Source organism: Dipodomys spectabilis, unplaced genomic scaffold, assembly GCF_019054845.1.
Source record: "Dipodomys spectabilis isolate Male_0828 unplaced genomic scaffold, ASM1905484v1 ptg000644l, whole genome shotgun sequence".
Classification (NCBI taxonomy): Eukaryota; Metazoa; Chordata; class Mammalia; order Rodentia; family Heteromyidae; genus Dipodomys; species Dipodomys spectabilis.
Genome location: NW_024871321.1, coordinates 16,880 through 44,694, shown reverse-complemented (window position 1 = coordinate 44,694; position 27,815 = coordinate 16,880). Strand labels below are relative to the sequence as shown.

General features: G+C 57.5%; 2 protein-coding genes across 2 annotated transcripts in view; one reads left to right on the top strand and one right to left on the bottom strand.

Annotated features, from left to right (window-relative positions):
- Positions 1-5,236, top strand: part of LOC122101238 (activating transcription factor 7 interacting protein) — a 58,925-nt gene extending 53,689 nt beyond the window's left edge. Inside the window, exons 13-15 of the mRNA XM_042671566.1 lie at positions 1,130-1,312; positions 3,047-3,159; positions 3,682-5,236. Coding sequence (XP_042527500.1) covers positions 1,130-1,312; positions 3,047-3,159; positions 3,682-4,101 — 716 coding nt within the window. The 3' untranslated portion in view covers positions 4,102-5,236. The remainder of the gene's footprint in view (positions 1-1,129; positions 1,313-3,046; positions 3,160-3,681) is intronic.
- A 3,447-nt stretch (positions 5,237-8,683) lies between these two features.
- On the bottom strand, positions 8,684-24,842 carry Plbd1 (phospholipase B domain containing 1; the record flags this gene model as incomplete). Its single annotated transcript, XM_042671551.1, has 11 exons — positions 8,684-8,874; positions 9,657-9,763; positions 10,688-10,873; positions 11,406-11,546; positions 11,646-11,846; positions 13,865-14,009; positions 14,699-14,836; positions 15,582-15,720; positions 15,994-16,077; positions 17,373-17,592; positions 24,770-24,842. Coding segments are annotated over 11 exons (1,608 nt in total), but the record flags the coding sequence as incomplete, so codon positions are not given.
- Positions 24,843-27,815: the final 2,973 nt, after the last annotated feature.

Genomic DNA, 27,815 nt, shown 5'->3' with positions numbered 1-27,815 from the left:
ATGGGCGGCCTCGGCTGCGCCCGTGGCTGCTGCCAGCCACACCACACTCTAGTGTTTGCTGCTGCTGAATCTTACCTCGAAGTGGTATAAGCTGTGGACTTGATTGCGGGAAGTAAACGCTCGTGTTTCACTTCTTCCGTTTCAAGATCTTACCGATGAGGGGTTTCCAGGCTGTCACGCAGGCCGCGTGGGTGCCAGGCAGCGGGGCAGCCCTTCCATGGAGTGAACCTCCTGCTGCTGCGGCCCCGCTGGGGATTCTACCCCATGCAAGGCTCACTTAGAATACCAGAGTCTCTTGTAGAGAGAGCGCTCAGCATTGAGTTACGGGGTGATGGTTGAGCGTACTTGTTAACCGGAAGTATGTTAGCACTGAGAAACCACCGTTGCTGTCAAGCAGGTGGCAAGTGCCTGTAGTCCCTGCTACTCGGGAAGCTGAGACAGGCGGATCAGCTGAGCCTCAGACTTTGAGGTCAGCCCTGGTAGAAAGAAGCCTGGGCTTCTCCTAAAGGCTTTCAAAAGAATCCTCCTCATTATTAGAGCTCTGTGCTGTAAGTCCTGTTTTGATAAATGCATCTGTTAGCCCCCAGGCTCTGAGTTCAAGCCCCAGGAGTGGGCCATCAAAACAAAACACAAGACTAAAAAGAGCAATCTACCTTTGAAGAGGGCGATTGTTGACCTCTCCTGTAGGAAACCTACCCTTAAGTCTAGTTCTTTATGCTCTCACGGTCCTTGGTCGGTAGTGGGACCTGAACTCTGGGCCTGGGCGCTGTCCTTCAGCTCTTCAGCTCAAGGCGAGCTCTCTACCACTTGAGCTACAGCGCCACTTCCGGTTTTCTGGTGGTTTATTGGAGATAGGAGTCTCACGGTCTCTCTTGCCCGGGCTGGCTTTGAACCGCGATCCTCAGATCTCAGCCTCCTGAGTAGCTAGGATTACAGGCGTGAGCCACCAGCGCCCGGCTAGAAGTGAGGATTTATACTGTTCATCTTTGGTGGCCGCGTTGCTCTTCCTGTCCTTACGAGGACAGCAGCGAGCTCACGTCCCGTGAAGTGGTAATTAATTCCCTGTGAATGAATACTGTTTGCCTAACGCACTGTTGCTTTATTTCTCTCTCTCTCTGGCTTCCATTAGCTCCAACCACCGTGAATGTAACGCATCGTCCCGTAACTCAGGTGACCACGAGACTCCCCGTCCCCCGGGCTCCGGCCAACCATCAGGTAGTCTACACGGCCCTGCCCGCACCGCCCGCCCAGGCGCCTCTGCGGGGAGCAGCTGTGCCCGCACCTGCCGTGCGTCAGCTCAACCCCCCAAACAGTAAGAGACTCCTCTTCTCCCTACGCTTCGCGCTCGCTTGGTGATCTCCTGTAGAGCCGTTACTCTAAGTGCCAGAGCTCGCTGCCTAGCGGCTCTGTAGTGTAGTACAGCTGCGAACAGTGTATCACGCACTTGGAAGTTGTGAAGACTCTGCACATTCTCACCAGGCAACAGTTCTGCGTGTACGATTAGATACGTGCATTACACGATCGGTCATTCCACAGAGTGCACTTAGTTCAAAACCTGAGTACACAATGAATGCACACAGTTTTGTCGATGACAACCACTTTTTCCTGAACAGTAAATAAAAGCTGTGTTACTGAAAGTTACCCAGACCAAACTGGACCTGGTGCACCTGGTGTGCGCTTGCGTGCTGTCGTCAATGTCACTTTTGATTTGGGTGCTAGCTATCTTCAGTGCAACTTTTGATTTGTGGCCTATGCCATCACCAAGTACTGTTTGGTGCTGGTGTGGGCATCGCTGGCTGGTAGAGTGGGCATGGTTGATCGGGTAATCACGTGTAGATCAGCCTCTAGGGTGCAGACAGAAGAAATACAAAAAGGAAAAGTCAGAGGAGGCTGTGCGGTAGCGTGTGTGTGAACTGTGCAGGATGGATTAATGTCTGTACGTATGCATGTCAGTGTGGATACACAGGTATGAGTGTAGATCAGCAGTAGACGGTGTTAGATGAAAAGCAGCTTCGTAAATGTCTTTTTCAAGTTTAAAGCAAACTAAAGTGAATCACCTCTGAACTCTACAGGTTTAAGAATAGGTCTTGAGCAGACCCCGCACACCATCTCTGGTCTGGCATTCCTCCTGTTCTTTCCCTTTCCCCTTCCCCCTCTTTACTTTTCTGGACTTCTCTGTACTTCTCTTTTTGCTATCCCTTTTCTTCACTGTACATATCATTAGTGCACGTAGAGTTGAGCTTTGGCACATTCATTGCATGTCAAGGAGACGTGGAACTGCATCTGGGAACTGGAAATGCCATCACATGGTAGCTTTTAGGAGAGAGTAATCCAGGCCCTGCTCGGGTGTGTAAGAGCAGCCGACCTGTTGATAGCGAGCTCTGGGAGACAAGCTTCCCCCCGGCCGGATGCCCCGCGCCTGCGCCCCCACCCTCCCCACCCCCTGTGCCGGAGGAAACACAATGGGAAAGATAGCTCTGGATTTCCTGTGGCTTGCTCTAGAAGATGTCACGGTTTCCTGTGGCGTGGAATATCTGCTCTGTGAGGAGGACGTGGACAGAAAGATCATTCCACAGGCATCACACCATGTCTTACACTCCCTGTGGTGGCTGAAAGTGTGAGACTCCAGGGTCTCTAGAAAGACAGCTCGAGTCCGCCTGTCTCTTACATCTCACTTGGTCTCTGCGGCACCTGGCCGCACCTGGCCGGTGGGGCGGGTTTCCCGGCAGGCCTCTGGCGGGCGGACAGGTATGCCTTTCCGCGCTGATGTCCTGTTCTTGGATCTCACGTCTTCCTCTTTCTTCTTGTCTTCTCTCGCGGTCCCAGTGACATGGGTGTGAAACTTGCACAGCCCTCGCTCCTCCGTGACCCCCCGCTCACTGCACGCGTCCAGGCTGGAATGACTTTGCCTTCAGAATTTCAGAAACAAACGCTGCTCTGCTGACAACAGATGCTCTCATCAGCACCCCCCAAGACCTCCACCGCCCCCCCCCACACACACACACACACTGGCGTTCTGATGTGTCCCCCTCATTTGGTGTTACAGGTGTTACAGTTCGAGTGCCTCAAGCAACCACCTATGTGGTGAACAACGGACTCACACTGGGCTCGGCCGGACCTCAGCTCACGGTGCACCACCGCCCTCCGCAAGTGCACACGGTGAGTGTGGCGCGGCACGCGTGCACGCCGCCTCGTGCCGGCATCGCCCCCACAGCGCTCGTGCCCAGCCAGGTGGTGGCTCTTGCATCGCGGGTGGGAGCCGAGGGCGGCCCCGCTGAGCCGCGCGTGGCGGTCGTGTGCACCCCGTCCTCCGCTGGGACAGGAAGGGAAGCCGCCCGTTCTGGTTCACTGTTAGTGCGCCTTGAAGTCTGCCATCTTGTCGTTCCTGTGTGTTGTACAGCCCTCTGCTGTCAGCAGTCGGTTCATGGAAAACCAGGGCCCGCACCTCCCCTTCCACACCCATGTCCCGCGTGGGCGATCTCTGTGCATCTCTGGGGTCTCTGAGCCCAGCTCTCGGTTTCCGGGGAGAGCTCAGCATTCTTGGTCTTGGAAGTGGGGGGGCATGCCCCTTGCCCCCAGGGTTCTTCCCATGCTCCAGAGAACCCCCACAGTTGTTGGAGTGCCGTGCTCCCCGCTGCCCGCCCATGTCACTATTAACCGGGCATCCGTGTCTCTCCTCAGGAGGCTCCCCGGCCCGTGCACCCTGCGCCCCTGCCCGAGGCCCCCCAGCCGCAGCGCCTGCCCCCCGAGGCCGCGGGCACGTCCCTGCCGCAGAAGCCGCACCTGAAGCTGGCGCGCGTGCAGAGCCAGAACGGCATTGTGCTATCGTGGAGCGTGCTGGAGGTGGACCGCGCATGCGCCGCCGTGGACAGCTACCACCTGTACGCCTACCACGAGGAGCCCAGTGCCACGGCACCCTCGCAGTGGAAGAAGATCGGCGAGGTGAAAGCCCTCCCACTGCCCATGGCCTGCACCCTCACGCAGTTCGTGTCTGGCAGCAAGTACTACTTCGCCGTGCGGGCCAAGGACGTGTTTGGCCGCTTCGGGCCCTTCTGCGACCCCCAGTCCACGGACGTGATTGCGTCCACGCAGAACAGCTAAGCCCGGGGCCCGCCCGCCCCGGGCGCCACCCTTCCGTCTGTGCACACCATGCGCGCATGCGGGACCGCTCCGGACACCGCCGCCTGCACGCACACTCATGTGCGCACACTACACGGTGCACGGCCCGTGCGCAGTGCACGCGGCCCCAAAGGCATGGGTCAGGGTGCGACGTGTAAATACGCACCTCGCCGGAAGCGCGGGTGCTGGTGTGGGGTTTTAGGTTGTTTTTGTTTTTGTTTTTCCTATTTCTGTGTCTGTTGCCATCTTCACCCTCCGATCCACTCCTCTTCAGCTGGAAGGAAGGAGAGGATGGGGCTGGGGTGCGTGGCGCACCTTCTGCCCCCCCAGATGCCCGCGTGAGCGAGTTCACACACGTGACGAATCCCAAAGAAATAGACAGCACAGCGACTGGCTCCACGTAGCTTCCCTTCCACGCAGAAGACCTTTCCTCCATCTTCATCTCCTCTCCTGCGTGGCCGCACCGCCGTGCCGCGCCGCGCCGCCACTCCTTCCTGATTTGGCTCCGACATTTGTTTTGTGCCTTAAAAGTTAACTCGAGAAAGAAACACGCCCGCCCCGGGGGCTCCGTGCATCTCCTCCACCCGTCAGTGCACACACGTACCTGGCCTGTGTGTGCATGCGTGTGTGTCCGTGTGACACTGGTGAGTGATCATATGGCGTCGGTGTGATGTATGTGTGTGTCCGTGGGACGTTTGCATGTGTGTGTGTTTGTGTGTGGTGTTTGCGTGTGTCCAGTGTGTGCCTGGTGTGTGTGTCCGTGGACCCCCCCCTCCCCCCCCCCCTCCCCCGCATCTGTAGCATTACTACGCTGAGCTCGGGGAGCTTTGTTCTTGGGAGAACGCGGGCTTCTATTACTGGCCGTCATTTAACTGCAGAGAATGGACCAAGAGAAAGCCCCGGGGCTCAGGACATTGCCCCTCATCTCTGTCTCCACGTGCGAGTGGCCCACTTAGCTCCAGGAAGTCCATCCCATCCCCCCCTCCCCAGCAAGGCCCATCAGTTCAAGAGCTCACGTCTCCCGTCAGCCCTGGTGGGCGTGGTTTGGTAGTGCCAGCAAGAGGCTGGCTCTAGGCCCCCTCCCCCCTCCCCCTCCCCCAGTTGTCTGCGGAGCACTTTGATCCTCTCCCCCCCCCCCCCCCCCCCCAGCAGCTGTGCCCTGGCTGCTCGGGTGAGGTTCGCGGGTGGACAGGCGGGAGCAGGGCTCAATCGCTTGTAGACATGATCGGTGCTTGGAGGAGTACTTGTCGGGCGGGGCCCTGCTTTCCACGTCACGTCCCATGCGGGGTTTCATCCCCTTCTCTGCCTTCTCCCCACAGTGGTTTTCTGGGAAGCGCCTAGGGAGCCCTCTTTCTCGGGGTTCTGGTTGCTTCTCACCGGTCCTGGCCGGGCATGGTGGGGTTTGCCCACAGGTTGCCAAAATGTCCACGCTCAAGCCCCCCTTCCCCGCCACCCCCGGGGGGTGAGAAGCGGGGTTCGCACGGTTCGCCAGGCCGACCCTGCAGGCTCGGCGTGGCGTCTCCGCGGCTTCCCCTGGGCTCATCTCGTCCCCATGGGTTCGAGCCTGCCCTGCACCGTGGGCTGCTCGGCCGCGGGCGAGGTTTCCCGGTCCCTGCTGGACGTTGTTATTTATAGTCACCCGTTGCCGTGTTCCCTCCGCTTTCTCTGTTACAGAATCAGGTAGCCCTTTGGAATAAAATATTTCGTTATTTTGGCTTATATATTTTGTTAATGGAAGAGATGTGCATCGTCCCGATAGCGACCCCGAGACAGACTGCGGGGGGGATGGCCTCCCCTGTGAGCCTCTCCCCTCCCTCATGGGCCTGCCCTGGGGGGCGGGTGCAAGTGCTCAGTGCTGGCTTTGTGCTTGGTTTGGGTTTGGGGGGGTTGATGAGAGTTTAGGGGGTGCCACTAGAAATGGTGAGCAACACCCCATGTCTCCCAGCCAGCCACACCCACCCCTACACGCAGCATCTGTACTCCGTGATGTATTTTCCTGGATTCTAACACGCTCTGTCATCCCCAGTGCTACTGCCAGTAGGGGGTCCTGGAGCCCCAAGTGTGTGGAGGGGAACAGACCCAGGGCATAGCTCCCTGCACCCCACTCTGCACCATGTCAGGATCCATCCACCCTGCTGAGAGGGTTCAAATGCCTTCCACACCCATAAACACAGATGGGGGGAGGGGGTAGGGCGCAGCATCCTTGCGGGGTCAATGTCTCTATGCAGAACACTTTGTACTATACCACACAGCGTGGAAGCGGCATTCTTCCCAGACCGTGAATATTGGGGTACATTTGCCTCCCAGAGTTTTTCCCATGACCCTCAACCCCACTGCCAGGTAATAAGACCTTGGGAGAAAAAATGACCTCCACTGAGCCTTCTAGAAGGTAGAGTTCCCATGGGCGCCCTACCACGGGCAGCTTCGTTTAGTTGCTTTAAATTCCAGCAAGCCATGGGTGAGGCAGCATTGCACCGTTAGCCTTCTTTCCATTAGTTTTCCAGTGCTGTAGGAGACTGAGCCCAGCACCTCATCTCACACTGCACACCTGTGAGCCCAGCACGGTAGCGCACTACATATGCCCTCCGAGCGTTCTGTCTCCTGTTCTGTTCTTGGTCCGTTTCAGCATCCTCAGTACGATGATCTTTTTTTTGATTTATTGTTTGAATTTCATCACGGGGCTATCATTGGTTGGCCTGTTTTATTCTCATTTCCAGGAAAAAAAAAAATACATGTCCCAGTATTAAATTTTATAGCACCTAACTGTATAACCAATGTATGAGTCTATTTACTCAGCAAATGCTTAAAAAAGATATTTTTGTTATCATTAACATGTTGTCCCAAAGGACTACCATTTCATAAATCAGGGTTTTTGTTTCTAATTTTTGTTATGTTTTTGGTCGGTCATGGGGCTTGAACTCAGGGCCTGAGTGCCATCCCTGAGCTCTTTCAAGACTGGTGCACTACCACTTGAGCCACACCACCACTTCTGGTTTTCTGGTGGTTCATTGGGAGATCAGAGTTTCACAGGCTTTCCTGCCTGGGGTTGGCTTTGAACCACGGTCCTCCAGAGCTGTCTCCTGAGGAGCTGGGATGACAGGCGTGAGCCACCAGCACCTGGCTGATTTTGTGGTGGTTGTTTGGTTTTAAAGACAAAAAAATTACAGCAATGTCACGCCATGTTTGTTAGTGGCAGACTCCAATCTGTTTCCTGAACCTCACGCATGCTCCCTGTCCAGCCACAGGGGGTGGGATTACCGCACCTGTCACTCATCATCATAGCTTACCTTCAGGCATTTCATGTCAAAATAAGCTTTGGGGTTTTTTATTTTTAATTTGTAGAGTCTGCTAAATTATATTTAAATGTCTTTTTTTTTGTAAATAAGGTAACAGCAAACACTTTTTGGGGGATCTTGGCTTTAGTATTTTGTCAGACATTTCAACACAAAAGATCACAACCAATCTTTTGTAGGAACCTTGCACCCTGATGTTTGTTTATTACTGTGGAAAGTGTAAATAATAATAAGACAATGTGAGACCTTCTTCCTGTCTGATTAACTGGGCGGTGGCGAGTCGCCCTTTTTCTCTTGGGTTTCGTGGAATTTTCCTTTCTCTCCTTCCTTTCTTTGATGTACAGTAGGGTGATGTCTGTACGTGTTACCTGTAGTGGGGTTTTGTTCAGCAAGCCTGAAATTTCTACTTTGAAATAAACGACTGGGTTTTTAATGTGCTGAGTGCTCTGATTCATTTCCAGCCTGCATGTGTGTGTGTGTGTGTGTGTGTGTGTGTTTGTGCATGCACGTGGGTAACGTCTCCCACCTTGTTTAGAGTTACTTGTTATTAAATCCTCCAGCTCTCGGGGAGAATTGCTGTGTGTGGCGGCTGCCCTATGGGAACAGAGACCTTTTGGCTTTGGAGCAGAATGTAATTCACTCTACCTCACTGTGACCCATGGAGCCCACAGGGGCCTGGATCCTTGCTCTGAGTCAGCCCTTTCCACGTTGTGTCACAGCTCCATCTCCAACTTTTTAAGGCTTCATGAGAGATCAGATACTCACACACTTTTCCTGCCCTGGCTGGCTTTGAACCAGGATCCTCAGGTCGCAGCCACCTACCTGGAATGGACCAGAAAAACCACTCTGCACACCTGAAGTGGTGCTGAGCACAACCAGCCAGAGAAGGAGACAGCCAGCCTGCTAAGTAACCCTGGGATTTTCAAGGCCTTGCTGCCTTCCACTGCAACACAAGTCTCCAGGACCCTGGGAGCTGGAATTTGTGCCCGCCGACATAAAAGAATCACACAGATGTGGGAGAGAGTTGTGCTCTTGTAATACTGGGCTATAGGCTTGTGGCTTCCACCTTTAATCCAATATTTGTTCTCCCCCCTCCCCCATGCTCACAATCACGACGCCGAAACCAGCAAGAAATCAAAGGGAATTTAATAACGTGTTATTAACAATAGTTCTGATGGGGGGGAGGGGATGTGGGGAACCACAGCTAAAAATAACAATGCCTTGGGAGGGGGTGTACGCCCCTCTTCCCCCCCCCCCCCCCGTGCCCCCCACCCCCCTCCGGCTTCTGTCAATCATTAAAGAAGGGTTTCATGAGGACAAAGTCGAAGTTGTAGATTTCGGGCATGCCTTGGTGGAGGGTTTTGTTGAACCGCCTCCAGCTGAATGCTGGGAGCCCGTCCTGCACTGTGGGGCCGCTGATGGCGTAGGCTATGTACTTCGATGCCAAGAAAATGTCTGACACCTGGGGAGACAGACAGAACCATCTAGAAAACAACATGGCTTTCAAGACCCAGTCTCCATTCTCCCTCTCCATCTTTAACCAAAGTTACCAGGACGGTGAGGGGCAGCCCTTTGGCACCTGCAGGCGAAGGGAGGGGGCCGTGTGGCAGCTCACCCCAGGAACTGTGACTCCAAAAAGTTACTTATAAATCCATTCACCTGTTTCGGGCTCACTTGGCTCAATGGTCAGTCGCATGGAAGCTACGATATGATTAATTCCTCAAAGTTGCTAGGAATAATAGCAGCAGCAAGACTTTTTTTGGTGCCAGTCCTGGGGCCTGAACTCTGGGCCGGGGCGCTGTCCCTCAGCTCTTCAACTCAAGGCTGGCGCTCTACCACCGGAGCCATAGCGCCACTTCTGGCTTTGTCTGCTGAGGAATTGAACCCAGGGCCTCATGCATGCCAGGTGAGCACTCTACCACTGAGCCACCTGCCCAGCCCTTGGGTTTTGGAATGGGATTTTACTGCTTTTTCTTAGACCAGTTGCAAGCCTGTGATCCTCCCTCCCACCTGTGCCCCTGCTAAAATAGCTGGGATTACAGGCGGGAGCCACGGGACTGCCCCTCCCCGCTGGGCTCTGTCAGCTCTAAGGCAGCCTAGCCTGTGGTGCCTGGCCTCACAGCCCACCAGTGCCACTGACGCCAGCCTCCATCTGGTAAAACCAAACCAGGTCACCTCCACCACTCACAGGTGAGAGGAGACGAGTGCACGTGTGTCTCACACACAGCCCCGAGCCGCCATTACCTTTGTGTCATAGCAGCCGCCCGGGCTGGGCACCGGGGAGCTCAGGTCCTCTCGGCAGCAGATGGTGCTGCAGGGGTCGCCCTTGCTGTATGGCTCCTCCTCGTAGTCTGCCGGGAGGGAGGAGAGGTGAGGAGGATGGAGGGATGGGGGGAGGGCGGGGGAGGAGGGAAGAGGGATGGGGGGAGGATGGAGAGGAGGAAAGGGAAGAGGGAGAAGAGGGGGAGGATGAGGCTGGGGAGGAAGGAGGGAGGGGGTGGCTGGGGAGGAGGGAGGGGGAGGGTAAAGAAGAGGGACTGGGAAGGAGGGTGATGGAGAAGGAAAAATGCGGGTGGGGAGGAGGAGGAGGGAGAAGGGAGGGGGAGAATGAAGATGAGGGACTAGGGAGGATGATGGGGAGAAGGGAGAATGTGGGTGGGGAGGAGGGAGGAGTTGGGAGGGGTAAGGTGAGCATGGGAACCAGAAGGGAGGAGGATGAGGGCAGGGAGGAGGAGGAGGGAGGAAGAAGAAGGAGAGGAAGGGGAGAAGGGGGAAGGGAAGGAGGGAGGGGTGCAGGGAAGAAGAGGAGGGTGGAGGAAGGGGAGGAGGAGGAGGAAGAGGGGTGAGGGAGGAGGAGGGGAGGGAAAGGAAGTAGAGAAGGACGGGAGGATTCTGGATGAGGGCAGGGAGGAGGAGGAGGGAGGAAGAAGAAGGAGAGGAGGAGGAAGGGGGGAAGGGGAGGAGGAAGGGAAGAAGGGAAGAAAAGGGTGGGGGAAGGGGAAAAGGAAGAGGAAGGGGAAGAGGAGAAGGAGGAAAGGGGAGAAGAAAGAAGGGAGAGGGAGGAGGAGGAAAGGAGGAGGGGCAGGAAAGAGGAAGTAGAGAAGGGGATGAAGAGGAGGGCAGGGAGGAAGAGGAGGATGGGGAGGAAGTGGAGTGGGGAGGAGGAGAGAGCGGAGGAGGGAGGAGGAGGAAGGGGAGGAAGAGGAGGAGGAGAGGGAGGGGAGGAGAGAGAAGAGGAGGAGGGGGAGGCGGGGGCGGCGCTCCAGGGTACGCACTGTTGTAGCGCATGAGGTACTTCATGGTGGCCAGGTCAGTCACCTTGCCCTGGTCGCGCCGGAAGACCTTGGCGCGCGGGGCGAGGTCGTAGGAGTAGTCGAGGCCCAGCTTCTTGACCAACAGCGGGTATCCGCTCCAGCGGTAGATCTTCTTGTGGAAGGGGATGTTGTAGGACGGCCAGTAGCCTGCGGAGTGGAGCGCAGGGTGGGGGTGGGTGGGCGTGAGATGGCTGGAACAGGGCTGCAGACCCCACGCCTGATTGGATTCCTATTTTTTCTTTTTGAAATGTTCTGCAAGTTGTTTTGGTAAGGGAAGAGGATCATCCAAACGTGATTTTCACCCCAGATTTTTTTTTTTTGGGGGGGGGGTGTCAGTCCTGGGTCTTGAACTCAGGGCCTGGGCGCTGCCCCTGAGCTCTTTCACTCAAGGCTGGCGCTTTACCACTTGAGCCACAGCGCCACTTCCGGTTTTCTGGTGGTTCATTGGAGATGAGAGTCTCATGTACTTTCCTGCCTGGGCTGGCTTTGAACCACGATCCTCCAGATCTCAGCCTCCTGAATGGCTAGGATGACAGGCATGAGCCACGGACACCTGACTTGAGCCTGGTCAGTTTCTCCCAGTAGAACTGGCAATCGGCACACCACTCTGCCACCATTTGTGCACACACCACCCATCCCCCACACACGCGTGTGTCCACACGCATCAGGAAGGCGGTACCTTTGCGCAGGATTTCAGTTTGATCCGAGTACTCCACGTAGGTGGGGATCTGCTCCACGATGTACAGCGTGCCCTTGTCCAGGCTGTTGCGCGGCCTCACCTTATTCGTGTCCAGAACCATGTACTGGTTGTTGTAGGTACCTGCAGGCCCAGGGGGGCGATGACATGTGGGTGATTGTGTGCCCCGCGATGCGCCCACCGCCCCCGCACATGCCCACAGCCTCTCCGCTTGGCACTCACCGGAGTTGTGCCTGGAGAAGATCTCTGCCCACTCTTGGCCATTGCTGGCCAGCATGTTGGCCACGCGGACCCTCTGCCAGGCCAGGAGGGCCTCCGGCACCACAGACTTCAGCAGTGTCTTGTTGTACACACTGTTGGTCGTCTGCAGCAGGACCAAGCCACTGCTGAGGATGTAGAAGTCATCCAGAGACTCCAGGAACCCTGCGGGGAGCGCGGGAGACAGCCTTCCTCAGCATCCCTCCCTTCCTCCCTCTCCTCCATCTGTTCATCCACCCACCCATCTGTCATCCCTCCATCTGTCCATCCTTCCATCTATCCCTCCATCCATCCCTCCTTCCATCCACCCATCTGTCCATCCTTCCCTCCCTCCATCCCCTCCTCCATAGATTTCTACATCTGTCCATCCACCCACCCATCCATCCATTCCTCCCTTCCTCCCTCCGGCCATCCATCCATCCACCCATTCATCCCTTCCCTCCACCTGTCCATCTATTTGTCCATCCCTCCATTTGTCCATCCATCCATCCATCCATCTGTCCATCCCTCCATCCATCCATCCATCCATCTATACATCTGTCCATCCCTCCATCCATCATCCATCTATCCATCCATCCATCCCTCCATCATGAAACCATCAAGAGAAGCTCAGAGCTTTGCATGCTCTGCATTTTGTACACCAGTTCTTCTTTTTCTTGATGTGTAGCAACATTTCTCAGCTTTGGCTGAACTCTGTGTAGCTACCAAGTTATTGCTTACAGGGGTCCAGAAAACCCTCCACTGGATTCACCATTGGCAAAGGTGTAACTTGCACAGAAATGGGAGGACAGAGGGTGAACAAAGGCAGCTATGGTCTTCACTGGACACCAGGTGGAGCATGAACTCTACCGCTCATGGGTGGGGATGGGACAGAAAAACGGGGAGAGAGCGAGGAAAGGGGGGACATGGTCCACAGAGAAATGAGTTCCTGACCTGACTCATGTCACTGTCACCCTCTGCACATCGCCTTTACCATCACAATAAAAAAGAAAAAAATGTGTGACTTAATAATTTTGAATGACAAAAGATAGGAATATTACAAGTTTTCAAAAATGATAGATAATAGCTAGATGGATGGATGGATGGGTGGATGGATAGATTACGTAAATAATAGAGACTATAGAAGATACTAGGTTAGATATAAAGTGGCTAAAATGCCAGGAATGGCATTCAAAAGTCTACTCCAAAAAAGCAGTCAGCAACACCGCCCCCAACAGATGATTGAAACTAACAGATGATGGATGTGAATCTGTCCGCTCAAGGCCTGCACGGGAAAGCAATAAGGGTGAAATATTCGCCAAGGGTATTGGGATGCTAAAATCAACAACGACGACAAAAGAAATGCAGCTGGAAAATTAAGGAAAAAAAATCCAGTGGAAAGCATCATCAATAGCCTCGATCAAGCAGACAAACGTATTGGGAACTGAAGATTGTACCTCAGGCACACTGTGCCGGCATTGATACAAGAAAACCATGACAAACTGTAACATGACCGGGAGATAAGGGAGGCGCAAAGATCGGGAGACCTATTAGTAAAGTTACTGTGCAAGTTCCCTCTCTCAAACCCAGGAAACCATACGATATATCTGTGCATTCAGATCGAGCAGAAAGGGAGTTGAGAAAGGGTGAACAGAGGCAGTCACAGTATTCAGTAGATGTAATGGGGAAAATGACCTGTGTAACTTGTGGCAGAGACAGGACTGGGAAACAGGGAAAGGGAAGGAAGGGAGGAACATTGTCCAAAAAGAAAAGAAAAAAAGGAATGTACCTATGAGCTGACTTCTGTCCAATGCCTTAATAATTACAATAAAATTATATTTCAACTAAAAAGCAATTCAGATTCTGGTAGCGCCAGACTCATTCAAGAGTGAGTTTAACTAACTCATGCACTGGGCTCTGGGGGGCCCCTGTCCCCTCTCTCTGCCCTTATGGATCCGTGGGATGACTGTCCCTGGTGGGATCTGTGTGAGGAGCGGGAGGGAAGACATTCAGGGAGGACGCCCAGCCGTTCCTGATTTTTCCCCTTTGCTCTCGGTCTCGGGATTGACTTCTCGCTCTGCAGTGCTCCCAGCTGTTCCCAAGAACTGAGATGACACCCTTGGACGTGCGGCTAAACAGCCCCGCCATCCTCTGCTGTCTCCTTACAGTGGGGTCCCCCTGCCCCACACCCTGCATTGACTTACCTGGGTAGCTGCTGAACGTGTGGCGGTTGCTACTGGTGTCACTGTCCCTGAGGTTGAAGTCCCAGTGTTTGTAGATCCTGAGCATGGCCGCATAGGTATACCAGCTCGAGTGTGCGAAGAAGATGTTCTCGAACCCAGGCAGCACCTGCAGGGAAGGGGCCCAGTGAGGGTGCGAGCCTGGTGGGGAGGCGATAGACACGGGACTGGGGACAATAGCACACATGGAAGACACAGGATGGCCTCCACTCAGGACTGAAAACAGAGCCTTAGGAGTCCAACAAAACAGACTCTCGCCTTCCAGCATGAAAAAGAGAAAATTCTGGAAGATTCTGGAAGATCAGAAGTAGCAGCTGCTTAGCGAGGAGGAGGAATGGTGGAGGAGAGGTGGCAATTCAGAACTACATTTCCCTCCACTGATCATTCTGTCTTGTCAATCTATCCATTCATCCATCCACCCATCCAACCATCCAACCATCAATTATCAATCTTTTTATCTATCCCTTCGCGGCACAATCATCTATCCATCTATCCATCAACCTATCTATCTGTCTGTCCACAGAGTCTATGGTTTAGACTTAGGTGCACTTGCTGGACCAGGCCTCAACCTCTTGAGCTTCGCTCTCAGCAACAACCAGTGGAGGTGTTTAAAGGACTTGGCAGTGCCAGGGTTTGAACTCTAGGCCTTGCGTGTGCTGGGTGTGTGCTCTGCCCTGGAGCCTGGTCCCTGGCGTCCAGTGCTCTGCATGGCCACCGAGGGCCCCCAAGCAGCTGCTGGTGCACCCGGGGTGAGGGCTTGTGGCGTGGAGAGACGGAGGGGCACAGCCCCAGCCTCACCTTGATGAGCGCAGAGCAGTGCCCCATGTCCCAGCGCTTCCGGTTCATGCCAGAGATCCTCGAGGGAGAGAGGGAGGGGATCAGGTCTAGCAGGTCGCCAACGGCGTTGAGAAACTGGATGTGGAACATCGTCAAGGGCTGCGGATGGAACAAGCATCCAGTGCTGACCTTAGTACCCAGCGGTCAGTACTGAGCTGAGTACTGAGTACTGTGTAGCAGTACTGAGCTGAGTACTGAGTGGCCAGTACTGAAAGAGTGCCAAATGTTCAGTACTGAGCTGAGTACTGTGCAGTCAGTACTGAGCTGACTATCAAGCAGCAACCAGTACTGAGCTGAGTACCAAATGGTCAGTATTGAACTTAGTACTTCTGTGGTTCTCCCCCATTCCTCTGTAGTCCTCTGGTGTTCCTCTGTGGGGGAGCAGAGGGGAGAAAAGAAGGGGTAAGGCTGTCACAGGGAGCCCTGGACCTCAAGCCTCCTTCCTCTGCCTCCCTAGTGGATGGGATTACAGGTTTGCCCTGCGATACCCTGTGGATTTTTTGTTTTTGTTTTTTGTTTTGTCAGTCATGGGGCTCAAACTCAGGACCTGGGCACTGTCCCTGAGCTTCTTTCACTCAAGGCTGGTGCTCTACCACTTGAGCCCCAGCTCCATTTCCAGTTTTCTGATGGCTCATGGGAGATGAGAGTCTCATGGACTTTCCTGCCTGGGCTGGCTTTGAACCACAGTCCTCAGATCTCAGCCTCCTGTGTAGCTGTGATGACAGATGTGAGCCCCAGTGCCCGGTAGTATTTGTGTTCTGAACTTAAATTTTGTGTCAGACAGTGAGTGAGCCACACTGCCCGGGCCCTGGGTGTACAGCGCCCGCCCTGGCCAGTGCCCTACCTTTATCCTTTCTGCCAGAGACCTCTTCATGGCTCCCACGTACAGCCCATCCATCTGCGCCATGACATAGCCCGTGTGCCTCCAGAATGGGTCCTCCTTGGACAGTTTGATGTTGTTACGAGTCCAGGTGTCCTGCTTCCTGGGGAGGTGGAGGGGGGGCGGGGTGGAGAGGGAGGACGTGAGGCCAGGATTCAGGGGCTGCAGGGCAGAGCTGAGCCTCAGGGCACACCGGAGATGATGCACTCAGACACGGGCCAGATGGAAACTGCAGATTGCTTCACCAATACATCATGTACACACACACACATTCACATTTACACACCATGCACATGCACAGAGACACAGACACACAAGACAGACACAGGTCTGCAGCCCCCCAGCAGACACCGGACAGCAGACTTGGTGTACGTACTCCAGAAAGTCCTTGACTTTTTCCAGCAGGGAGGGCTTCTTGATGAGCTGGGGGTACAGGTTGGTGTAGTGGTCGCTCATGTGTCTGAAACAAGGGCAGGGAGGGGTCATGAGCTGGGCGGGTGGCTCGGTGGTAGACTGCTTGTCTCACATGCATGAGGCCATGGGTTCCATTCCTCAGTATCACATACACAGAAAAAGCCAGAAGTGGTGCTGTGGCTCAAGTGGTAGAGCGCCAGCCTTGAGCTGAAAAGCTGAGGGACAGCGGCCAGGCCCAGAGTTCAAACCCCAGGACTGACACAAAAATAAAGAGAGAGAGAGAGAGAATCCACAGACAAAAATAAAAAGAGAGAGAATCCACAGAGTATCACAGACTGTGACTGGTGTGGCACATTGTGAATTCTGTGCAAAGACTCAGTGTCACCACCACCACCACCACTACCACCATCACCATCATCACCACCACCACCATCACCATCACCACCACCATCATCACCACCATCATCACCACCATCACCACCATCACCATCATCACCATCACCACCACCACCATCACCATCACCACCACCATCATCACCATCATCACCATCACCACCACCATCATCACCATCATCACCATCACCACCACCATCATCACCACCATCACCATCATCACCACCACCATCATCACCATCACCACCACCACCACCATCATCACCACCATCACCACCATCACCATCATCACCACCATCACCATCATCACCAACATCATCACTACCACCACCATCACCATCATCATCATCATCATCACCATCATCACCACCACCACCATCTTCATCATCACCATCACCATCATCACCACCACCATCATCACCACCACCACCATCATCACCACCACCACCATCATCACCACCACCATCACCACCACCATCACCATCACCACCACCATCATCATCATCACCACCATCATCACCACCACCACCATCACCACCACCATCATCATCACCACCATCATCACCATCATCATCATCATCACCATCACCATCATCACCACCACCACCACCATCATCATCATCATCACCATCATCATCATCACCATCGTCATCATCACCATCATCATCACCATCATCATCACCATCATCACCACCACCATCACCATCATCACCACCACCATCACCACCATCACCATCATCACCACCATCACCATCACCACCATCATCATCACCACCACCATCACCAGTGACTTCAGAGAAGCACTAGCAGGCAGCTTATCTGATCAGTTGTGAGCGAGGCTGTGTCCTAACCATCTCTGCTTAGAAGGATGCTGAAGGCTGGACCAGGGAGGAGGGAAGGAGGAGGGAGGGGAAGAGGGGAGGAGGGAGGGAGGGGTGCGGCACTCACGGGGCGGTGAGGTAGCCCTCCAGGAAGCCGGCCACGAACATGAGGATGTCGTTGGTGAGGGTCTGCGGGCCGTAGCCGGCGCGGATCTCCAGGACGCCCCAGCCCGTGCTGTGCATGGAGTTATTGTAGAAGCCATACGCGTCGCCGTTCCTATCCAGAATGTTCTTCACCACCACTGTCCGCTCCTTGGGCATCCAGTACGCCGTGCCATAGTAGAACCCTGGACGGAGGGAAGGGGAGGGAGGGGAGGGAGAGAATGGGAGGGAGGGAGGGAGGGAGGGGAGAGAAGGGGAGGGAGGAAGGGAGGGAGGGGAGAGAAGGGGAGGGAGGCAGGGGGAGGGAGGGAGGGAGGGAGGTAAGCATCTGCCCAGCCCTGGCTAGCCTTGCCCAGGCCTCTGCTCCTCCACAGCACCCGCCCCACCTGGTGACATAATCCAGAAGCTTCCAGAAGCACTTGGAATTTGAAATCACCCTGAAAAAAACTCGTATTCCTTCCCTACCAACTCCCATTTTCCCATTTTCTCTCCTATCTTGGCCACCTCTGAACTCGAATCCTGGGTCCATCCTGACCTTCTCTCTCTCTCTCTCTCCTCTCTCTCTCTGTCTCATTCTATCATTCTCTATCTCTCTTGTCGTTCATGTGACTGGAACTTGGCCTGGGCGCTGTCCCCGAGCTCTTTCACTCAAATCTGGCGCTGTACCACTTGAGCCACAGCGCCACTTCTGGTTTTCTGGTGGTTCACTGGAGATCAGAATCTCATAGACTTTCCTGCCCGGGCTGACTTTGAACTGAGATCCTCAGATCTCAGCCTCCTGAGTGGCTGAGATGCCAGGCGGGAGCCACGGCGCCCGGCTTCCATCCCTTTCTATAAATCTCGTCTCTCCCTCTCCCTGTCTCTCCGCTCTGTATGTTTATCTATGTCTCTGTATCTCTAGTTCCCTCCATCTCTTCCTCACCAGCTCCCCCCTTTTACTTTCTTCCAGAGACGCAGTGCCAGCTGCTATGTGGCCCGGGGCCACCCTTGCTGGGATTACAGGAAGGCACCAGGGCACCCTACCCCGGGGGTCCCCCTGGGAGAGGTTCCCTCCGACTTTAACTTTCCCTCCTCCGCTCTGACAACTCTTCTAAAAGGCAGACGGGACCTGGCCAGCTTTGCCTACTTACAAAAAAGTCTCCCATAGCCAAAACAAATCCTTGCACAAAAACAAAGAAAAAATGCTAAGTAAACAGGAGCGTGAGGTCCCAGTACACACACACACACACACCTCAACAAACAACCCTTAAACAAACAACTGTCCCAGTGTGATAAGAGGTTGGCTGGGCCTGTGGATTTGGGGGCCCCCTCCACGCCCCCTCCACACCCTCCTTTGAATCTGGGCTACTTTACAACCAACCTGGCTCCAGGATTCCCGGATAAGCATCTAGCAACAACATAGTTCCACAGACAGTGACACCATCTCAACAGCCGCAACCAGACACATAGTGCCTTCCCATGCCCAGGGCCCCGACAGTAGACAGCTAGCCCTGGTCTAGACGCACCCCTGAAAAATGTCCCCTGGAGAGCTGTACCCCCCCTCGGCTGCCTTCTGGGGAACACAGCTCCTTTCTCTACCCTTTCCGGGGTCCGGAGTCGGTGGTCAAACCAAACTGGAACTTCCAGGACTTTGGGATGTAGGCTGCACACGTTTGATTGACAGTTGGGGTGATTTCCCTTCTCCCCCACCCCACACGGGAAATCTAACTTCCAGATTTGTTCTGGACCCCAAAGCCCACTGCCCAAGCCTTGCTCTTGGGCCTTCCCTGGCCTGTGGGGCTGGCGGGGACCAGGGGGAAGGGAGAAGAGACCACAAATAAAACACACACCCAACTTCCAGGCTGGGTGCAGTGGCTCCCGCCTGTCATCCCAGCTGCTCAGGAGGCTGAGATCTGAGGATCACGGTTCTCAGCCTCCTGAGTAGCTGGGATGACCGGCGTGAGCCTCCAACAGGCCTTGATTTGCCTACTTTGAAGTTTTTTGCTGATTGGCAGTGGTCCCTCCCCCCTCCCCCCCTTCTAAGCTATGCAGGAAGATAAACTCTAACACATTCACTGAGTGAAAGGAGAAAAGAAATGGCTTGGGGGGGGGGGGGGAGAGGAGACCCAGGGGAGGAGAGGGGGAGAGGAGAGGGACAGAGAGAGTAGGAGAAAGCAAAAGAGAGAGAGGAAGAGGAGAGGGTTAGGAGAGTGTGTGAGAGGGAGGGAGGGAGGGAGGGGAGGGAGGGAGGGAGGGAGGGAGGTCACAGCAAGCAGGGTCCAAGAGAGGCCACAGAAAAAGGGAAGCAATCTCTCCAATTGTTAATAATTTACTGCTTTCCCATCTTAGATCCCAGGGCTGCTGTCTCCCTCCTAGCCTGCTCCCTGGGTTTGGGGCCCATGGCTCAAGCCTGTCATCCTAGCTACTCAGGAGGCTGACATCTGAGGATCACAGTTTAAAGCCAGCCCCAGTAGGAAAGCCCATGAGACTCTGATCTCCAATAAACCACTAGAAAGCCAGAAGTGGCGCTGTGGCTCAAGTGGTAGCTCACTCGCCTTGAGCTGAAGAGTGCAGGGACAGCACCCAGGCCCAGAGTTCAAGCCCCACGACCGACAAAATAAATAAAAAAAATTAAAAATTGTGATGATAAAGGTGATGTGCAGAGAGGCGACAGTGACATCAGTCAGGTCATGAGCGCATTTCTCTGTGGACCATGTCCACCGTTTCCTCGCTCTCTCCCCATTTGTCCCTCCCATCCCCACCCACAGTGGTAGAGTTCATTCTCCACATGGTGTCCAGTGAGGACCACGGCTGCCTTGGTTCTGTGCCCCCTCACCCTCCCAGAGACAGAGAAGCCAACACAGCAGACAGAAAAGAAAATAAAGACAACATAGAAGAAAAAACCCTCTTGTTTCCATTTCCTGGACTCCATTTTGATCATGTTCAAGAAAAAAAAACCCTCTTGTTTCCATTTCCTGGACTCCATTTTGATCATGTTCAAGAACTCTGGAAAGCAGAATGGAGGTTCCTCAAGAGACTACACACAGCGCTCCCCTAAGACCCATCAATCCCACTCCTGGGCATCTCTCCATTTGACTACTGACCACAAACCAGGCCACACTAAAGCCACCAGCACAACCATGTCCACTGCAACATTGTTCACCATAGTCAAGATACAGAATCAGCCCAGATGCCCCTCGGTGGACAAATGGATCAAGAAAACATGGTGTAGATGCACAGAGGAATTCTACACTTCCATCAGAAAGGATGATATGGCACCATTTATAATGGTCAGACTTGGAAAGACTTGGAAGAAAATCATATCAAACGAAGTAAGCCAGACCCAGAAAAACATAAATTTGCGTGGTTTCCCTCCTGTGTGGTAACTAGAAGGTGTCTGCAAATCTACAAGCAAACATGCTGGATGGTAAAAGACCAAAAAAAAAAATACACTGGGAACTGGTAAATTATATACAGGACTCCGACATTTCTATGGTGTGGACAGAGGAGGATTTTCTTAGGAGGGGATTGTGAGGGCTCAATACGGTGTGCGTGTACTCCCTGGGTTTCAGATTTGCTTTGAGTTCATCACAGACACTAAGCAAGCAAGCAAACAAAACAACAACAAGAAAAAAACACCAAAAAAAAAACAAAACTGTTCACAAATAGCCAGGGCACCGGCATTTGGCTGACAAGCAGGCTGTGGGTTCGGATCCCCACAGAGACACAAACCTACGGCCTAGGTGGGAGGGCTTAGGACTGACCCAGCTCCCAGGGGCAGCAGCTGCAAACCCAATGATGGGCAGCCTCCAGGGGAGGACAGGACCTCCATCTCCTCCTGTCCCCTCTATGGGCCTAGCACTGAGCTGCCAGGGATCACAGGACCCGCCTGCTGCCCAGTTCGGGCACACTGGCCTCCAGTTTTAATTACACACTATAAAGTTGTGTTAAAAGTTGAAAGTGATCTGCCCAGAGGGCTGAGATCTGAGGATCACAGTTCAAAGCCAGCCAGGGCAGCAAAGTCCACGAGACTCTTATCTCCAAAAACCAGAAGTGGAGCTGTGGCTCAAGTGGTAGAGCGCCAGCCTTGAGCTGAAGAGCTGAGGGACAGCGCCCAGGCCCCAAATTCAAGCCCCAGGATCTACACACACACACACCACACACACACCACACATACACACACAACAACAACAGTAGTTTAATGATGCATGATCTGCACAGCCCAGGGACAAATCTCAGAGCCTGAGGCTGTCTTGCTGTGATTTGTGCGTAGTGTTTTCAAACCCCCTCAATTCAGAAACCTCCTCGGCGTTCTCCAGGGAGACGGTGACATGGCCTTGCGCCGTGTGTGGGTGCGCTGCTGTCTAAGGCTAAGTTTCCTCATCTGGGCGCCGTTGTTTCCCTATTTTCCTCCTAACCACATGAGTGAAATTTCTGTTTTGCAGAAGTAGAAAGAAGCGCCATAATTGCATTATTAATCATATTCCCTGCCACCTTTTCAAGAGAAACTTTCAAAAGACTGTTAAATTTGTTGGGAGCAACTGGAAGGAGAGAAGGAAATAGAAAGAAAAGCTGAGCTCCAGCAGCTCCCGCCTGTCATCCCAGCTGCTTGGGAGGTTGAGATCTATCTGAGGATCGCAATTCAAAGCCAGCCCGGGCACGAAAGTCTGAGAGACTTATTTCCAATGAACCATTAGAAAACCAGGAGTGGAGCTGTGGTTCAAGGGGTAGAGCGCCAGCCTTGAGCTGAAGAGCTGAGGGACAGCGCCCAGGCCCAGAGTTCAAGCCCCAGGACTGGCATTTAAGAAAAAACAAAAACGAAAAAGGAAGACAGAGAGAACTGAAAGAAAGAAAACGGCAGGATGCCCAGCACTGGGTTGTGCTCTGACCCAAGCTCTTCAGAGGCTGAGGAAGGAGGATCGCAAGCTGGTCCAGAGGCCCAGCCGATGTAATGAGATCCCCTCTCAAAACCCAAAACAAAGCCAGCAAAGCTCAAAAGGGTCAGAAAACAAACCCTTGGCCAAGATCACCTCTGGTGTTCTGAGTAGATAGTGCTTGGAGCTTGGTGCCGGATGCCTGTCACCCCAGCTACAGGGAGGCTAAGATCTAGAGGATCACAGTTCAAAGCCTGGCCAGATGGAGAAGTCTGTGAGATTCCACACCTCCCCACACCCTGCCCAGTACGCTGTCTTCCTAACCTGACCTGTGGAAATGGAAACACTTTTGTACAACAACTCCAAGATAAAGCCACAAAGAAGCCAGCCAAAAGTTGGACCGGGGGCATGGCTCAACAGGTAGAGCGCCAATGGTGAACAAGAAAGCTTTCAGTGTCCTAAACACACACACACACACACACACACACACACACACACCCCAAAACATGCCTTCAACGCTGCAGAGAACCCACTGGAGACCGAGGCATGGTCCCACGTGGAGATCTCCTGATCAGCCTGGCATTCTACTGGATGTGTGGACAGGCCCCAGGCGCCGGGGTGTGTCTGGGTGAATCAGCCCGGAGCCCATCCGAGCTGCTGCACCGGCGGGGTGGGGTGGGGCACGGAGGCTCCCGCCCGGCTCTGTGAGCCCTGAGTGGAACCAGTTTGCCGGGCTGCCAGCCCTGCGCCTCAAGGCCAATGATGACAGCAGGGCGGCTCTGGGAGCACTGGGGCTGCGGCTGGGGCCAAGACCCTGCTACTGTGAAGGAGATGGCTGAGGAAGCCTCCCGTCTCCCCCAGGAGCCAGAGCGGCTACTGGGGGGGGGGGGGGGGCAGGGCACCACCTGCAGTCCCGGCCGCCTGCAGTCCCGGCCGCCTGCAGTCCCTCGCTGGGCTGGGCGGCTGAGAGCTGGAAGAGCAGGGTCTGGAAAAAAAATGTCCAAGACTCCCATCTCCAAGTGACCAGCCAAAACAGCAAGGCTGGAAGCGTGGCTCACAGGGTAGAGCACCAGCCCGAGATGAAAAACTGGTTACGCACACACACGCACACACATATGCACACACACGCACACACATATGCACACACATGCACACACGCATGCACACACACGCACAGAAAAAAGACCCCATAGTTCACAATCTTACAGTCTTGGTGTGACAGGTCCAAACCAACCTACCCTCCTTCCTTCCATCCCTCCCTCCTTCCCTCCCTCCCACCTTCCCTCCTTCCTTCCATCTCTCCCTCCTTCCCTCCTTCCTTCCATCCCTCCCTCCTTCCCTCCCTCCTTCTTTCCCATTCCCTCTTCTTCTTTCCCTCCTTCCCATTCCCTCTCTTCTTCCCTCCCTCCTTCTTCCCATTCCCTCCCTTCCTTCCTCCCTCCCTCCCTCCCTCCCACCCTCCCTCCCTTCCTTCCTTCCTTCCTTCCTTCCTTCCTTCCTTCCTGTCCTTCCTTCTTTCTCCCTCCCTCCCTCGGTGCGCAGGGCGGTGTGTGGGTGCCCGGCCCCCCATCTTCACCCTCTCCCTCCCCCATCTCCCCTGGACGCAATGGGGACGAACCCGACCTCTCTCAGGTGGTCCCCTGGCCACCGGAGCCCCGCACGGCGGACAGACCAGCCAGAGCCGCCCCGTCGGAGCCCCGCGCCCCCCCCCCCCCGCCTGCACCTTCGGGGTGCCCCCCCCCCGCCCGCACCTTCGGGGTGTCCCCGCCCGCACCTTCGGGGTGTCCCCCCCCCGCACCTTCGGGGTGTCCCCCCGCACCTTCGGGGTGTCCCCCCCCGCACCTTCGGGGTGTCCCCCCCCCGGCCCGCACCTTCGGGGTGTCCCCGCCCGCACCTTCGGGGTGTCCCCGCCCGCACCTTCGGGGTGTCCCCCCGCACCTTCGGGGTGTTCCCCCCCCCCGCACCTTCGGGGTGTCCCCCGCACCTTCGGGGTGTTCCCCCCCCGCACCTTCGGGGTGTCCCCCCGCACCCTCGGGGTGCCCCCCGCCCGCACCTTCGGGGTGTCCCCCCGCACCCTCGGGGTGCCCCCCGCCCGCACCTTCGGGGTGTCCCCCCGCACCCTCGGGGTGCCCCCCGCCCGCACCTTCGGGGTGTCCCCCCCGCACCTTCGGGGTGTCCCCCGCCCGCACCTTCGGGGTGTCCCCCCGCACCTTCGGGGTGCCCCCCGCCCGCACCTTCGGGGTGCCCCCCGCCCGCACCTTCGGGGTGTCCCCCCGCACCCTCGGGGTGCCCCCCGCCCGCACCTTCGGGGTGTCCCCCCGCACCTTCGGGGTGTCCCCCCCCCGCACCTTCGGGGTGCCCCCCGCACCTTCGGGGTGTCCCCCCCGCACCTTCGGGGTGCCCCCCGCCCGCACCTTCGGGGTGTCCCCCCGCACCTTCGGGGTGCCCCCCGCCCGCACCTTCGGGGTGTCCCCCCCCCGCACCTTCGGGGTGCCCCCCCCGCCCGCACCTTCGGGGGTGTCCGGGGCGTCCGGGAGGTCCGGGAAGTCCGGCGCGTCCGGCGCCCCGCGCCCCGCGGCCCAGGTCAGCAGCAGCGGCAGCAGCAGCAGCGGCGGCGGCGGCCCGGGGCGCCCCGACATCGCTCTGCCCGCGGCCGGGAAGTCGGCGCGGCGGCCGCGGCCGGGCGGGGCGCCGGGCGGGGCGGGGGTCGGGCGCCGCTCCGCCTCCGCCTCGGCCTGGACCGCGCCCCCGCCCGCCGCCGCCCGCCGCCCGGACATTGTGAAGTCGGGGGCCCGGGGCCCATTGTGAAGTAGGCCGGCCCCCTCCGTGCCGGCCCCGCCCCGCCCAGGCCGGAGCCAGGACCCCAGCCAGGACCCCCAACCCCCAGCCAGGACCCCAGCCAGGACCCCCAGCCCCCAGCCAGGACCCCAGCCAGGACCCCAGCCAGGACCCCAGCCAGGACCCCCAACCAGGACCCCCAACCAGGACCCCAGCCAGGACCCCCAACCAGGACCCCAGCCAGGACCCCAGCCAGGACCCCAGCCAGGACCCCAGCCAGGACCCCCAACCAGGACCCCCAGCCAGGACCCCAGCCCCCAGCCAGGACCCCAGCCAGGACCCCAGCCAGGACCCCCAACCAGGACCCCCAGCCAGGACCCCAGCCAGGACCCCAGCCAGGACCCCCAACCAGGACCCCCAGCCAGGACCCCGGCCAGGACCCCAGCCAGGACCCCAGCCAGGACCCCCAACCAGGACCCCCAGCCAGGACCCCAGCCCCCAGCCAGGACCCCAGCCAGGACCCCAGCCAGGACCCCCAACCAGGACCCCCAGCCAGGACCCCAGCCAGGACCCCAGCCAGGACCCCCAACCAGGACCCCCAGCCAGGACCCCAGCCAGGACCCCAGCCCCCAGGGAGGACCCCAGCCAGGACCCCAGCCAGGACCTCCAGCCCCCAGCCAGGACCCCAGCCAGGACCCCCAACCAGGACCCCCAGCCAGGACCCCAGCCAGGACCCCCAACCAGGACCCCCAACCAGGACCCCAGCCAGGACCCCCAGCCCCCAGCCAGGACCCCGGCCAGGACCCCAGCCAGGACCCCAGCCAGGACCCCCAACCAGGACCCCCAGCCAGGACTCCAGCCCCCAGCCAGGACCCCAGCCAGGACCCCAGCCAAGACCCCCAACCAGGACCCCCAGCCAGGACCCCAGCCAGGACCCCAGCCAGGACCCCCAACCAGGACCCCCAGCCAGGACCCCAGCCCCCAGGGAGGACCCCAGCCAGGACCCCAGCCAGGACCCCCAGCCAGGACCCCAGCCAGGACCCCAGCCAGGACCCCCAACCAGGACCCCCAGCCAGGACCCCAGCCCCCAGCCAGGACCCCAGCCAGGACCCCAGCCAGGACCCCCAACCAGGACCCCCAGCCAGGACCCCAGCCAGGACCCCAGCCAGGACCCCCAACCAGGACCCCCAGCCAGGACCCCAGCCAGGACCCCAGCCCCCAGGGAGGACCCCAGCCAGGACCCCAGCCAGGACCTCCAGCCCCCAGCCAGGACCCCAGCCAGGACCCCCAACCAGGACCCCCAGCCAGGACCCCAGCCAGGACCCCCAACCAGGACCCCCAACCAGGACCCCAGCCAGGACCCCCAGCCCCCAGCCAGGACCCCGGCCAGGACCCCAGCCAGGACCCCAGCCAGGACCCCCAACCAGGACCCCCAGCCAGGACTCCAGCCCCCAGCCAGGACCCCAGCCAGGACCCCAGCCAGGACCCCCAACCAGGACCCCCAGCCAGGACCCCAGCCAGGACCCCAGCCAGGACCCCCAACCAGGACCCCCAGCCAGGACCCCAGCCCCCAGGGAGGACCCCAGCCAGGACCCCAGCCAGGACCCCAGCCAGGACCCCAGCCAGGACCCCCAACCAGGACCCCCAGCCAGGACCCCAGCCCCCAGCCAGGACCCCAGCCAGGACCCCAGCCAGGACCCCCAGCCCCCAGCCAGGACACCAGCCAGGACCCCAGCCAGGACCCCCAGCCAGGACCCCAGCCAGGACCCCCAGCCAGGACCCCCAGCCCCCAGCCAGGACCCCAACCAGGACCCCAGCCAGGACCCCAGCCAGGACCCCAGCCTGGACCCCCAACCAGGACCCCAGCCAGGACCCCCAGCCAGGACCCCCAGCCCCCAGCCAGGACCCCAACCAGGACCCCAGCCAGGACCCCAGCCAGGACCCCCAGCCAGGACCCCAGCCAGGACCCCCAGCCAGGACCCCCAGCCCCCAGCCAGGACCCCAACCAGGACCCCAGCCAGGACCCCAGCCAGGACCCCAGCCTGGACCCCCAACCAGGACCCCAGCCAGGACCCCCAGCCAGGACCCCCAGCCCCCAGCCAGGACCCCAGCCAGGACCCCAGCCAGGACCCCAGCCAGGACCCCAGCCTGGACCCCCAACCAGGACCCCAGCCAGGACCCCCAACCAGGACCCCAGCCAGGACCCCCAGCCAGGACCCCCAGCCAGGACCCCAGCCAGGACCCAGCCAGGACCCCAGCCAGGACCCCCAGCCAGGACCCCAGCCAGGACCCCCAGCCCCCAGCCTCAGCCAGGACACCCCCAGCCCCTAGGCCCAGCCAGGCCCCCAGCCCCCAGCCAGGACCCAGCCCCATCCAGGCCCCCCAGCCCCAGCCAGGCCCCCAGCCCCCAGCGAGGACCCCTGGCCCCCAGCCAGGACCCCCAGCCCCAGCCAGGCCCCCAGCCCCCAGTGAGGACCCCTGGCCCCCAGCCAGGACCTCCAGCCCCCAGCCAGGCCCCCCTGACCCCAGCCAGGACCCCCAGCCCCCAGCCAGGACCCCCAGCCAAGACCCCCAGGCCCTAGCCAGGACCCAAGCCCCCAGCCAGGACCCCAGCCAGGACCCCAGGCTCCAGCCAGACCCCCCAGCCCCCAGCCAGGCCCCCCAGCCCCCCAACCCCCAGCCAGGCCCCCAGCCAGACCCCCAGCCCTGAAGCTGCTGCTGAGTCCGCTGAGAACTCACTTTTCTTCTCAAAAGCACAAGGAGAAAGGCCCTGTCAC